At 42.4% G+C, this 15,056-nt stretch overlaps 1 protein-coding gene across 2 annotated transcripts in view; it reads right to left on the bottom strand.

The window, feature by feature from the left end:
- The window catches only part of MYO1E (myosin IE), a 247,820-nt gene extending 237,368 nt beyond the window's left edge, over positions 1–10,452 (bottom strand). Inside the window, exons 1-2 of one of the 2 annotated variants that reach the window (XM_077128062.1) lie at positions 10,435–10,452; positions 10,090–10,273 (exon numbers count right to left, since the gene is read on the bottom strand). In XM_077128062.1, coding sequence (XP_076984177.1) covers positions 10,090–10,092 — 3 coding nt within the window. In that variant the 5' untranslated portion in view covers positions 10,093–10,273; positions 10,435–10,452. Of the gene's footprint in view, positions 1–9,247; positions 9,512–10,089; positions 10,274–10,434 lie in introns of those variants that run through there. The other variant, XM_077128063.1, reaches the window with a different exon arrangement.
- Between the last annotated feature and the right edge of the window lie 4,604 nt (positions 10,453–15,056).

Raw genomic sequence — 15,056 nt, forward strand, 5'->3', positions numbered from 1 at the left:
ACTTTTTTTCATCAAAACAGCAATTTTAGAATCATACAGGGTCTCCATCCATGCAAAACAACTGCTGTTCCGATTCCTTATGGCTCGGGGAAAAAACAGTGGACCTAACAGGAACAAGGCTGACTTCTCTCTCACACATGGAATTCAAGGAAAAGTCAGAAAAAGTTGGAGCTACCATTGAATATTTGTGCCTCAATTTATTCATCAAATAAAAGAAAGCTGAAAGAGAAGAGGTCAAGCTGGGCAACTAAATCCAAGCCTATCTCACACTGCCTCTAGGCTTCCTCGTGCACTTGCTTTGGCCAATGGGAGAGAAGAAGGCATGATACTGGGACTGAGAAAGCTTTCTTAACCAAAAGGGGGAAGAGAGAGATGTGAAAAAATAAGATTTCAGGGGCGGAGAGATTTCGAACAGAGTCAAGAGGTTATCCTGGAGGTTATTCTTATGCATTATACAGCTATCCTTTTTAGTTATAGTGTATTGGAGTGTCTGGAGGAAAGTACCTGAAACTGTTGATTTCAGTTGTTTCAGTAGCCTTGATTCTTAAAGAAGACTGTATAACTACAGCCTTTACAATGTGACCACGTGATTGTGAAAACCTTGTGTCTGATGCTCCTTTTATCCAGGGTATGGACAGATGAGTAAAAAAAAAAAAAAGACAATAAATAAATAAATAATAGGGGGAGATAAAAGGTAAAAATTGGGTGCATTTAACTATTAGTGGTGAATGAGAGGGAGGGATAAGGTATATGGGATGTATGAGTTTTTTTTCTTTTTATTTCTTTTTCTGGAGTGATGCAAATGTTCTAAAAATGATCATGGTGATGAACACACAACTATGTGATGACATTGTGAGACAATGATTGCCCATTATGTATGGACTGTATGTGTGTGAAAGATTTCTCAATAAAAATAAAATTAAATAAATAAATAAAAGCATGATGCAGATAGAGGCCTAAAAAAGACTTGTTGAGTGGGGCTTGGTGTTCTCGGTTGCTCTTTTCCTGTTCCCAAGAATCTGTGATTATTTCTATGTAAACAAGCCAGGACTAGCCTGCTATGACAAGATATACATAGCCAAGTCATACCCATCGCCCCCGCTGAAACTGAGCACCTTCCAAACACATGTCTGAGGCCTTCCGAGATCACTCATCCCCAATCAAGCCAACAGCTGACCACAGGCAGCAGGTGAACAAGCCCAGACGAGAACTGCCCCAGCTGATCCACAGAATCCTAAGAAATAATAAATGTTCACTGCTTAAGCCACCAAGTTTGAGGTGATTTATTACATTGAAAGCTAACAAACACAACAGAGCAAGAAAAGGTGACTAAGAGATGCTAAGCTGTATTGAACATCCTGGGACATATCCCAGATGGCATGGCACCCACAGAACACTCATGGGACTCACCACTGATTACATCGGATGTCAACTATCAATCAAGTAAACTGACACAGATCCCAAATTGACCATACTTCCTTCACCTCAAGACAATGTTTGCTACAACTCTTGGAATGATCTTCAGGGCTCTGTGAGTGTCCTAAAGTTATATGAAGAAGAATGTGTGCTTACCTATTTTTTTCTTCTTAATTGAAAAAACATTGAAACTACAGGGAATAACGTAAGAAATATCCATGTATGCCCAGCTTAGAGTTAAAGATACTATTTTACCATGTTTGCTTTAGATCTTTTTTATATAAAGCAAGTAAAAAACATTACCAATAGTGTTAAAATTACTTTACTGATCCCAGCACTTGTCTCTCCCTCCTTTCCTCTTCAGAAGCCTGAATTTAGTGTGCATCCATGGGTTTATACTTTAAACATAAATATACATATACACATATATACACTTATATATATATGTGTATGTATGTATATAGCCCTTGTATATGTATATAACCCAATAGAGTCGTCTTGTTTTTAAATTTTTTTAATGATTTCATAATACGTACCTTTCTACAACTTGCTTCTTCACCAAACGCTATCTTTGTGAGATCTATCCATTTTGACGCCATATTATCAATAAGCCACAAAATATTCTTGCATTTCTCTGTGAATGGATATTTAGATTGTTTCCTTTTTTTGCTGTTAAAAACACTGCTGGGATTATCCTCCTTGCAGCTTGATTTGCATTTTCTTAATGACTAAAGATGCTGAATGTCTTTTCATGTACTTACCGATCATTTGGGTATATACACACATATTCTGAATACGAATCCCTTAATACATATGTGACTTGAGAATATTTTCCCCCATTCTGTGAGTTGTTTTATACGTGTGTGTGTGCATGTATTAAGAAAAGAAAAACGCTGCTGGGAAATAGGTCAGTAACTTCTCAGGGGGCCTCAGGACACCCAAATATTAGGAATTACCGTTCCGGTGGCGGGTGGGGGTGGGGCAGCTGTTATTTTGCAGGCACAGTTTTGCATGAGAGCCTCTCCAAGCCTTGGAGAGGTTGTAAAAGCTATCCTTTAACATAACTTAGTAGGAATTTCTATTTGAATGCAACATTTCTTGCCACAAAGGTTTGCCTCAACCTGGGATAGTAAAAAACAGCCCTATTTATTTTCCTTGAAAGTTCCTTAGAATCAAACAATGATACTGTCCAAAACATTGTCACCAAATTCTACATTACCTAAATTTCTATCAACATTAAATGTACCTATGAAATTACTAAGAGCTGTGATATTTTAATTTTTTTGTTTGTTTTGTGTTACGTACATAATGGTAAAGGGCTAAATCTCTTGCAGTTTTCTCATCTTTTGTTATTATTATTTTCTTTTCTCTTAACCTAATTAATATCTGAACACACTTTCTTTTACTTTTATACTTGCTCCCAGTGTGACATCATCTAGTCCTTACTGCAAAGTCCCTAAACAAGGAAATTAAAACCCAAACCCTTTCTACTCATAACAGACATAACAGACAATGTTCTTATGTCCAAATTATCCTGCCCTTGTAATATTGAGTAAAATTTCCAAAATAGATGATTTTTTCATTGATCTTGGCTTCCCATCTGAACTGTTATAGAGACACTTGGAGTCAGAGTTTTCAAATTTAAAAAACAGCAGCAAAAGCCATGGTTGCTACAAGAATGAAATGAAATAACGTATACGAAAGCTTTTTGTTATCGCTTCTCCACTAGACTATGAGCTTCTCACAAGCAAAGGCAGTGCCTAACACATCTTTGATTTCCCAGCTGCTGGCACCTGTAAAAATTCGTACATACCAAGTATGTATGCTAATCTCTTTTGCAACTGCTGTGTCTTCTCCACCCTAGGGTCCAAAAATCTCCAACTCCAGCCACCCAGGTTCTCCAGTGGGACCACTCATATGTGTCAAACTGGAGCCAGAGGTTCGAGTGTCCCCTGGTGCCACAAATTTGAGTGTCAATGCCAGAACACAAGGGGAACCAGTACCATGCACATTTGGGTCGGACCCTGAGCGTGCAGAGTGTACCCCAGGCCTGCCCATCCTTCTCCAGACTCCACTCCAGAGACATGGGGGTTCCTGTCTCAGAAGCTACAGAAGGCTGAGGAACCATTACTGAGCACAGCTGGTGCAGGGACACTCTCGTGTGCACACCTCCGGAGGAGAGATCTCTGTATAGACATGACTTGGGATGGGTAATCAGTTACTTGGGATTAGCATACGGCCACCAAGATATCACACATATGCTTGCAACAGAGAAAGGTTCATAAAATAAATGGAAAAGTCAGAGCACAAATTGTCTATCTGTCCCATAATTACAAGTACATAAAAATAATGTGTGTTTGGATAGATTAGAAAGAAACCCAAAGACATGAAAATAATAGGCGGGCCGTGGTGGCTCAGCGGGCAAAGTGCTTGCCTGCTATGCCGGAGGACCTCGGTTCGATTCCCGGCCCCAGCCCATGTAACAAAAACGGAGAAACAGAATACAATAAAACAAGAAAATGTTTAAAGATGTTTCCCTTTCTTCCTTCCTTCCTTCCTTCTATCCTTCCTTCCTTCTCTCTGTCTTTCCTTTAAAAAAAAAAAAAAAAAAAAAAAAGACATGAAAATAATAATTGTTAGGGCAGTGGTATTATGGGTGAATTCTTCTAAATGTATTTCTTATAATCTTTTAAGTTGATATGGAATAAATCAAAAATAAATAACACAACCTTCTATCACCCATGATGCTTTCTTGAAGGAATCCAGAAAGAAAACTTCCTGGTCAAGTCAAGTCTCTAAGGAAACAGGCTCTATTGTACCATCAGGGTTTGAGGGGAAGAGCCTTATTAGATGGGGCTCAGAAAACCTGAATTAGGCAACATCTCCACCAAAAACAAGCTATGAGATTTGTGAAGTCATTTAATCCTTCTAGACCTCTCTGTGAAATCAAGGAAAAGGACTTAGGATATAATTTTTAAGTTCTCTTTTGGGCGCCTTTGTTTTACCTTCTACAATGCAGCATATGGTTATAAAATATTGTGAATTAATTACTGTTCAACATTTTTTATTGTGAAATATAATGTGAATGAATTTTTAACAAATGCATCAGAACTCAAAACACCTGATAGAGTTATGCGTCCCCCTTCAGAGCAGTTCTTATATTTATTCCAGGAGAGATGGACTTCCTCTCTGGCCTCCAGAGCTTCCTCTGCATGACATCTTCAGTGGGGCTGTCTTCCTCCTTTTAAGGCAGAATGTGGCTTCTGGAAACAGCTGAGAGGGATCTGGTGCAAAATCTGGTCAATAAAATGGTTGATGGGGGGGGGTGCAAGGGTAATTCCAGCCATGCCGGAGACCAGGGTTCAATTCCCAGCACATGCGCTTCCCCCTCCAAAAAAAAAAAAAAAAAATCAACAAACAGTGCTGCAATAATGAGTTAATCGGATGGAAAAAGAATGAAATGTGACCCCCACCAAGGAGCATAGAAAAAAAAATTGGTTGATCAGGCTGGGCACTAACACTTGAGGTCATAAAGGAAATTAAGAAGTAGGTTTTCACAAGTAGCTCATAAATGATAATTCAAAAGCGCTTCAAACAATGGCAATGATGTTATTCCTACCACGCAAGGGGCATGAGAAAGCAGACCTTCATTTCGTTCTGGCATCAACAATGGTTTTTGTTGCCATTTTACCGGTAAGAAAACCAAATTCTTAGTCTACTTGTCAAGGCCAGTGCCATTATTTTAGTAGCGGCTCTTACAGTTCTTATAGATCCACCTCCCTCAAATGTGTCATAAGGAGACACATGCTAGGATGCCCCCAAATATTTCATCCCTGCCAACATAAATTCTGAAGTTGAAATTAAAAGCACAATTTGTTTATCATTATTATGGAATGTGCTTATAAAGCTGAGATATCTGTTTCTAATACTTTTGGCATTTAACCTCTAACCCTTTATTTGTTCTGTAAATACCAAGTCCTGGCAAGGTAAAAAATAGAGAGAGATTAAAGACTCACCCTGAGAATCTCATTTTAATCACATGATTATAAAACCACAAGTTACTGGATCTTTTGTGTAAAAAAAAAAATGACTCAAACTTGGAAAATCATGACTGAACATAGTTTCTACATATTATATCATGAAGCTCATAATAACTTGTATTTGTATAGAGCCTTCCAAATGTTTCTTCTTCATGAAACAGATGACAAGAGCTTTCACAAATTTTTACCAATTAAGAGCCTTATTCCTAGTCTCATCTGGAAATGCAAATGCACTTTCTCTTTCATTTAATCTCACATGAACTCACGACAGAACAACACTAGGTAAAGGAGCCCTTTGAAGTCATATTCCAAGTCATATTTACCAAAGCGCTTGCTGCTATCTAGTCCCAGCCTAATTCCTGAAACAGACTTCAAATTCAAGAGATTCAACTGAGAAAGGAGTAACATAAGATCATCATGAAATACTGGGGGAATGGAGAGAAATTTTCATGCAGAAGGGAGTTCAATTTGTAGCATCAAACCATATATACTGGTGTTTTGAGAGCTCCGAACAGTAGTAGCTACATGCAGATTTTCCCTGTTAAGTAGCTTTCTCCATGGGCAGAATATACGGATCAACTCTCACAAGGGAAACCCAGTGGGAATATGGGGATGTCTCAATAAAAATCTAACACCATTCCTGGAAATGAAGCCAAAGGTTAGACAGTCCTGCTGGGGAGTGAATGGAAGGAAGCACTTTGTTTCACAGAACTACAGCACTTTGAGATTTACAATAGATTGGCTGCAAAGGAAAAACATACATGTGTCTTTGGCCTCTCGTGATGGTCAAACACTTTAGCAAAAAAAAAAAAAAAATCTAGATATACAACTTCACTGAAAAAATCAAACACTGAGTCTCCCAATGGCCAATGGTCTAGGGCTGAGAAGTGGTTGCCTCTTTCCATGCAGCATATGTTCTTTATTCTCTCCCTACAGGCAGCCTCCCCACATCAAATTGTGTCTACCTGGCCTACAGAGTTTGCAACCACTGATAGCAGTCCCAGTAAAAATGCAGAGGGGGCGGCTTTCACCTATTGCAGCTGTCTGCTTCCTGTACTTCTCCGTTCCTCCATCTGCCACCCCACCCACTGTGCTTCTCTCCTTGCCCTGAGCTGGCCAAATATTTCCCGCCAGGATGACCCACCACACTGGCCTCTAGATGATATTCAGGATCCAAATCTTTCCCTAATCCCTCCTCCACCATCAGAACTTTTCTGTATTGCAACCCCTTCCTTTCCAGTTTTGTTTTGTTTTATTATCTTGTTTCGGCCAGGAAACTACTGGCCATCTGATAAGCTAATCAGTAAAAGTAACCAAGTTACCTTCCCAGGAAACATACTCAAAATGAATTCCAGACCTTTAAAATACACGCCTTGACCCAAAGGAAACTACCTATGTTACACTCAGCTCTTCATCAGGTTCCCAAGGCCTTAAGTCTATTTCTGTGTCTTTTTGTGTGTGTAATATCTGCAATTTACTTACACATATTTGTCCTTACACAAATATACAAGCAAGGAAAAGGAAACATATCTTGTACATTTTCTGAGGTGATGGGCATTTCAGATGAACTCTAAAGTGTATTTAATTTACAGAAACACAATGAATCACAGTTTCTGGGTCCAGCTACACAGCAGAGCTACAGACATAGACTCGAGTCCACTGGAAAGTCCAAATTGGTCACGGTACAAAAGCAAAACTTCCTTTGTGGATGATGATAAAGCCAGATTCTGTACAGGAAAACTTCGACACATATTACTAGCAATTAAATTCAAAGAAGGTATTTTGCTGTTCTGAACAATTTACACTAAATTATAGAGACAGACAGAGACTTCTTCAGTTCTTTAACTTTCCTAAGGAAAAAGATGCAAACTCCTATTGCCTGGTGGTGTACTTGGTTTTCCGCAAGGTGGAGAAGAGTGTCCCAATGTGAGATTTCTGGAGGAAGAGATGAGATGAACTACAAACTATACATTGTGCTCATGACTCAGAAGTGAGTCACAACTGAATGAGTCTTGGGAGGGCCTTGGGTACAGGTGAAAAACCTTCCTAAGGTGCCATCAATCTTCCTAAGAGACCTCACACACACACACACACACACACACACACACACACACACACACTCACACACAGTGACTCACACACAAATCCACACAGTGCAGGTGCTCTCCCTGCAGCCTGGCCAAGGGCCTCCTGGTGAAGGACACTCTCCATCCTCTTCCTCACCCACATCCCTGCAGGGTAATGCCTCTTCCCTTCCGTTCCATGCAGCTGAGGGATGCAGCTGGGCAGGCCCAGACAGGTGTGCAACACAAAACGAAACCGGATTTGGCTTGGAGAGGTCCTTACACAAACGGTAAATATTGTAACTGAGGGTTCTGATTATCTAAGATGTTGATGCTCTAAGTCAACTTCACAGGACATCTAATGGGCAGACTTAATTTTACAGGGGAGGAAAGAAATGATTAACTCTTGCCAAATAACTCTAGATCCAGTAGATCTAGTGATGACACATCTCCTGCGTCAGTACAAGCAGCTCTTTCAACTTTTCAGTCAGGGAATCGCGGCTGCACTAGCTGTATCTGATGCACAGACAGGCTTCTGGTGACCTGCAAAATGCCCATCTGTGCTGATGGTAGGGAGCCCATCAAAAGGTAAGTCACACCCTGTCCTCTCCTAGACAAGCTAGAGAATTCGGGAAACAACGCTCCTCCTTAGGACATGCCTCCCGTGCACGGACTGGACCAACCATCTACTTACTGCAAAGCAGTGGGGCTGAATTGAGCATCTTTCTAGGCCTCAAAAGAAGGCATCCACGACTACTTTCTAATCTGCCCAGCATGAAAAATGAATTTAATCAAGGGGAAAGCTAATTTTCCCAAGGTACCACTCACATATTTAAATTCAGTAAGATTCTTTAAGTTTTTGGCAAAATCAATTTTTTTTTTTTTTTTTTTTTAAGAAATACTGAACCATGGAAAATAACTGCAGCCATTCTAAAGTACTAGGACTATCACACTGCCCAAGATCAAGTGGCTGCAGGCACAATTAGGTAGCTCCACCCAAACACACTCTCCATGTAAATGGTTCTCTGTAGGGAGCCCAAAAATCCTGGGGAGTGGACTGACTCCTTAAACCCTAACACTGGAAGAGGAAATTTATTTATAGAAAAAAGTGCCACATAAGTTTGGACTATGTAAAAAGAAAAAGCTTTGGCCAACGATGTTGTTCGAAAGGCTGTCTGTTTATTTTAAATCATTCTTAATAAACACAGCCTCAGTCAAGAGCTGTTTCTGGAATGCAGATTCTGATGGGCCTTTGCTACATGTCCCTCAAGCTGGTCATACAGGATATCGATTTTTAAATTAGTGCTGTGCTGATTATCATTTTGACTTAGCTCCAACTTTCACCGTCATCAAAAAACAACACGCCAGAAGAGAACCAGCTACCACCTAAACGGCGTTATTAGAACACAAGCAGATGTGGAAACTATGAAGCTTTGTAACTTTTTTTCTAATGGTCTGCCACCAACCTCTTCAAAATAGAGTCCTCGCTTGTGCTTGGGAAAGAAAACAACCCCACACCAAAGCCCCAGGGATATGCCTAAGGTTTTTTGTGGATGTTGTTGTTATTGGGGGGCGGGGGCGGGGAAGGGGGCAGTCTGGGGTGGGGGCGAGGGAGTCTGAGACGGGGAGAGCTGAGGAAGAGAAAAAAAATGGAAAGAAGTCGGAGAAAGAGCCAGCTATTTGAATATATCCCCAAAGTGCCGAAAGAGAAAACAATTTAAAACTCACGAGGACTCCCCCTCTGGTCCGAGCCGCTCACAGGACATCCGAAAAGTCCCAAGCATCTCGCACTGGGCCTTCACACAGGTGGTGTTTACTCAGCGTTTTCTGCGCAAAGACCCTCTCCGCCGGCCGGCGCCCCTTAAAAGAGTCCAGGCCAGCCTGGCTCCGCGCTGCGCCCGGGTCCCGTCCGCTCTCAGCAGCCTGCCCACCGCCAGGTGCTCGCCCTACCTGGCGCCCCTTCCTGCCTTTGTGCCGCCCGCGCCGGCCCTCGCCAGGACAGGCTGGGCACCCCCACCCCCGCCGGCGTGCGGATGCCAGCCGGGACAGCTGCGGGCGCTGGCCGGGCCGCCAGACAGCGGAGGGGAGGAGAGGGACTCCGCCTGCGGTGGTGCCCGCCGGCGGGGTGGGAGCGGGGCGCAGCGAGCCGGGATCCCGCGCCAAGGTCCCGACGAATCCTGCCCCCAGCGCGCCAGGACAAGAGCGGGCACAGGAGGCTTTGCCCCCCGCTTCACCGGCAGGAAGAACGGGATCCCGTCCGAGGCCTGTGCCCCTGCAAAACAGATGTGCCCACATTCCGGCTTCCGACAGCTGGCAGCCATAGCCACCCAGCCAAAAAAGTTTCGCGACGCCGAAAGGCGACTGGAAAGTTTTCCTTTGCCCCTCGCTCCCTCTCCCCTAAGCCGGGTTTAGGGAAAGCAGCAGGAAATCAGAGCTCGCGACGTGCCGATTCCCGCGTCCACCTTCTCCAGCCCCGGCCTCGGCGGCGCGGCCAAGGTGGGTGCCCCGCGCCGGGGCTTCCCGCCCCATCCAGGAGTCAGGCGTCCTGGGACGCGGCGCGGCCAACTCACCATGGTGATTCGCCGACGGTCACGCCTCTGCCGGGTCCGGCTGCCGGGAGCTGGGGCCGGAACGCAGTCTCGGGCGAACTTCAAAAGTTGGTTCCCCTCGCCAGAAACAGTCTCCCGACACCCAAGCACTCACAGGAGCCAATGGGAACCCAGGCGGGTCTCCATCCAGGCGGGTTCGGCGGCGCTAGGTGAGGGCGAGAAGGGGGCGACTCGGCAGGCTGCGCGCAGGCTGCGGCGCGCACGGGTCCCCTCCCGCCCGGCGCTCGCCGCCCGCCTAGGTGAGCCCGATGCGCTCGGAGCGTCTGCCTCGCTCGGCGGGTCCCTGCTCTTTCTCCGGCCACTTACTCCCTACTCTGGCTGAGTCTCAGCTCGGGCCGGGCGATCTGTCCATAAATGGAGAATTCAGCTCGGGCCTGCCCAATCAGGGTTTGTTTTCACAGCGTCACTCCTCCGGGAAACTGCAGTAGCCAACAAGCTTGGAGCTGCTGAAGTTTCCAGAGACCTCTGGATCCTGTAGTCCTCCCCTCCAGTCAGACTCCAGCGAGCGCTACTGACCCGGCTCGCTCCCGATTCCAAGACCTGAATTGTTAAGGAGGAAGATCCTCCGGAAAGGAGAGGAAAGCCTCTCTCTCTCTGCCTCTTCACCCCCCCGCCCCCCGCAACGCGAAAGATAGAGAAGGTTTAGCTTCTAAACTGAAGTGGCAAGACTTTCCCAGAACATTTTTTTGTTGTTGTTAAGAAGAAGGAAATATTTTATCAGCATAAAAGATCAGAGTCGTGGCAACAGCCCAAAGGAAATCCTTTTTCTTTCCAACGTCTGGAATTGTGAGGAGTCAAAAATATCATTTCCCCCACCCCTCCTCTTACCTGAATTTCCTCAGAAAACAAAGGAAGGCTTTTTTTTTTTGACTTTTTGACTTTTTGATGGTCGAGAAACGGCAGTACAGCGGGTGGGGTGGAGTGGGGTGGGGTGATAGAGAGATGGGTGGGGAAAAAGTACCAATGACCTCACTCAACATGTATCTATTGAGAACAATCCGAAGTATAATCAGAACTACAAAAGTATTTTATTCCTGAGTGATGCATTTCAATAAGTCGTTTGGGCATGAAAAAAACTGGTGTGGGGGAGAAGCAGAATCCTGAAATAAAGATAGGAAGCCTGATTTTATTGTTTTGGGGGATCAGGAAGTAAACTTGGTGGAGGTTTCCCCTTGGGATCTGGGGGAGATAGCAACTGAAAATTCCAGGGCATCAAAAAACTATCAAGTTTAAGAATGTATGATAATTTAGTTTATAAACTTCTATTAACCCTTCACTTGAATATAAGATCATCAAGTTAGAAAGGATGTTAAAAATGATCTTGTCTGGTATGGATAAACAAGATGTGGTGAATCCATACAATGGAATATTATTCAGCCATTAAAAGGAATGAAGTGGGGATATATGCTACAGGGTGGATGAAGACATCACCAAATAAAAGAAACCAGAGCAGAAAAAGGACATATATTATATGATTCCATTTATATAAAATGTCAAAGATAGGCAAATCCTAGGGGTGAGAAGTAGATTAGTAGTTGCCAGCAGCTGAGTTGGGAGAAGGATGAGAGTGACTAATGGGCACCAGGTTTCCTATTGGAGTGATGAAAATATCCTGGAACTAGATAGCGGTGATGATTGCACAGTTTTGTGTATAACCACTGAATTGTACATTTAAAAGCACGACATTTATTGTATGTGAATTGCATCTCAATAATAAAATTGAAGGAAAATCATCTCACCTAAGTTCTTTTAGTAAATCATTCACGCAGTAAGGCAACAGATTTAATTACCTACCTCGGTGTTAGCACTGCTAGACACCGAGATACAACTGTGAGTACACATGGCCCCTGCCACCACCAACCTTACAATTTTGGAAGCTGGGGGATAACCAATAAATTTAAAAACAATAAAGAACTATAAGAAGGATGTAAATATAATGGGAAGTGATACAGTAGTTTTGAGCAAGGCACTGCTATAATCAAGAGCTATGGTTTAGGAAGGAAATTCATCTGGAAGCAAGTCTGTAGTGTGAACTGAAAAGGAGGCAGCCTGGTATCTACTGAGCACACACTATGTACTAGGCTTTGGCTAGATATGTACAGATATGATTCATTAAATTCTCAGGTAAGTCTAACTCCCTGTCTCTTCGGGACCTGTCAGCTTCAAAACGCTGTCAGGTATTTTAGGAACTAATGGACAGAGGTTACCAAAAGCAAAATTTGAGCTTACTAATATAAGTTATTAACACAAGAAATGCTGTTAAAGTTGGAAATGACGCATTACCTAAGCCACGACCCCTAAACCACGATCCAGGCAAAAGTTAACCCAAGAATACAACTAAATACTAAAAATATCTTCATAACTCTTTAACAACCTGTCAACCTTGGATTTATCTGAGACCATCCTGAGGCTGTCAGCTGTGTTATCATTTGGGATAAAAAGTTTTAAAAAATGCCTACTGTAGGAGATGACTCCGGGGATGAGCCTGGCCCTGTCACGGTGGGATCGACAATGCCATCCTGACCAAAAGGGGGAAAAGAAGTGTAACAAAGTATCAGTGGCTGAGAGAGTTCGAATAAGTCAAGAGGCTACTCTGGAGGTTCACGCTTACGCAAGTTTCAGTTAGACATTACTCCCTGTGCTGGTTTGAAAGGAAGCATGCCCCCTAGAAAAGCCATGTTTCAATCAAAATATCATTTTGTAAAGGGAGAATAATCTCTATTCAATACTGTATGTTTGAAACTGTAATCAGATCATCCCCCTGGATGATGTGATTTAGTCAAGGGTGGTTGTTAAACTGGATTAGGGGACGACATGTCTCCACCAATTTGGGTGGGTCTTGAGTGGTTTATTGGAATCCTATAAAAGAAGAAATATTTTGGAGAATGAGAGATTCAGAGAGAGCAGAGAATGCTGCAGCACTACGAAGCAGAGTCCACAAGCCAGCAACCTTTGATGATGAAAAAGGAAAACGCCTCCCGGGGAGCTTCATGAAACAGGAAGGCAGGAGAAAAAGCTAGCAGATGACGCTTTGCTCATCATGTGCCCTTCCAGCTGAGAGAGAAACCGTGACTGTGTTCGCCATGTGCCTTCTCACTTGAGAGAGAGACCCTGAACTTCATCGGCCTTCTTGAACCAAGGTATCTTTCCCTGGATGCCTTAGATTGGACATTACTATAGATTTGTTGTAATTGGGACATTTTCTCAACCTTAGAACTGTAAACTAGCAACTCATTAAATTCCCCCTTTTAAAAGCCATTCCGTTTCTGGTATAGTGCATTCCGGCAGCTAGTAAACTAGAACACTACCTACTATAACTTGCCAAACCCCAACCAGGACCATTTCTGCCAATCCTAAAGAACACGAGAACATGTAAGGCATTATATATGGTTCTACAAAGCTTCCATGCAGTAGGGTAACTTTTCAGAAACCTACCACTCCCAGATAAGTCCTGAAATGCAGAGGGGCCAGCCTCTCCAGAACATCAACTAGTTCCATCCCTCTATCCCATATTGTAGATAACCCCTTCCAACAGGAAGAAGTTAGAATGGGCATAACCCAAAGAATGATTGCTGAATCGTTATATTGATATTTCTTTTAGTTTCCAGTATCTTAGAGCAGCTAGAAATAAAAACCTAAAATTGTGGAATTGTAATCCATATGAAACTGAAATTTGTTCTTCAACTAATTGTTGCAATGTGCTTTGAAATTTATTGTTTTTTAATATACATGTTATTTTTCACAAAAAAGACAAAAAGTTGATTGTGATGATAATATAATATATATATTTTCCTTCTAGCCTCCAAAGTTCTGGAGCAGCTAGAAGGAAAAATCTGAGATGATGCTATGGCAGCCCATGACACACTCTGGGATCTATCTTGTAACTACTTGTTGAAGAATGCTTTGAAAATCATTGCTTTTTCTTTCTTTGCTTTGTATATATGATATATTACATGACAAAAAAAAGTTAAAAAAAAAAAAAAAAAGAAAAAGGTTAACCCAGGGATACAACTAAATATTAAACATATCCTAATAACTCTTTGACAAGCTATCAATCTTGGATTTATCTAAGACCACTCTGAGGCTGTCAGCTATGTTATCATTTGGGATAAAAAGTTTTTAAGAATGTCTGTGTTTATTTGCCCTAATAATCTTTTCTCCATTTTCAAGAGGCTCTTCCTACTTTAGTAGGTGGAACTTTTATGAAGATATATGATTGTCTTAATTTTTCATGATTTTGCAGTATAATCCTCTTTTATCATATATATACTACATATTTTAATATTTTGTCTAAGAATGCTTACATTATGAGATTTAGTAGCACATGAACTGAATTTGAAGTCTGACTTTTCCACTTAACCAGAATTGAAATCTTAATTTCTCTGAGCTTCAGTTCCCTTACCTATAAAACAGATTGATGTGAGTATAAATGAAATAATGTATGTCAAAAAGATCAACAAATGTTGACTGCTTTTTCCCAGTGCCCACACCATGTGTGTGTTCTAGGTCAGGGATTCAGAACTGAGGTTCCTGGATAAGATCAGATAAACCACGGCCCTCTGAACTTTGCACAGCGTTATGGGGGCTATTCACGTGTGCCTTTTCCGGAAGGAGAGTTATGAGTCTCATCAAATTCTCAAAGATGCCATAACCGTCAGAACTGCCAAAGCATTGGGAATCACCACCCCTGAGCATATAAATTATGCCTTCCTGGACCTTTTCCATCTCTACTGTGTTTTTCTTAAAACGTATGGATTAGAATTGATCTTTATGCTTTAAATACTAAGGCTCGGCCAGGATTCTCAAAGCACTAATTCAGAGTTTGAGCATAGAAGGCAATGTGTACAGTCCATAATTTCATAAAAAATCCCTCCTCACCTTGTCCCTCCGTCCTCACCTTAGGGGAAGTACATCGTGGGTTTTGGCTA

This window comes from Tamandua tetradactyla, chromosome 14, assembly GCF_023851605.1.
Source record: "Tamandua tetradactyla isolate mTamTet1 chromosome 14, mTamTet1.pri, whole genome shotgun sequence".
Taxonomy (NCBI): Eukaryota; Metazoa; Chordata; class Mammalia; order Pilosa; family Myrmecophagidae; genus Tamandua; species Tamandua tetradactyla.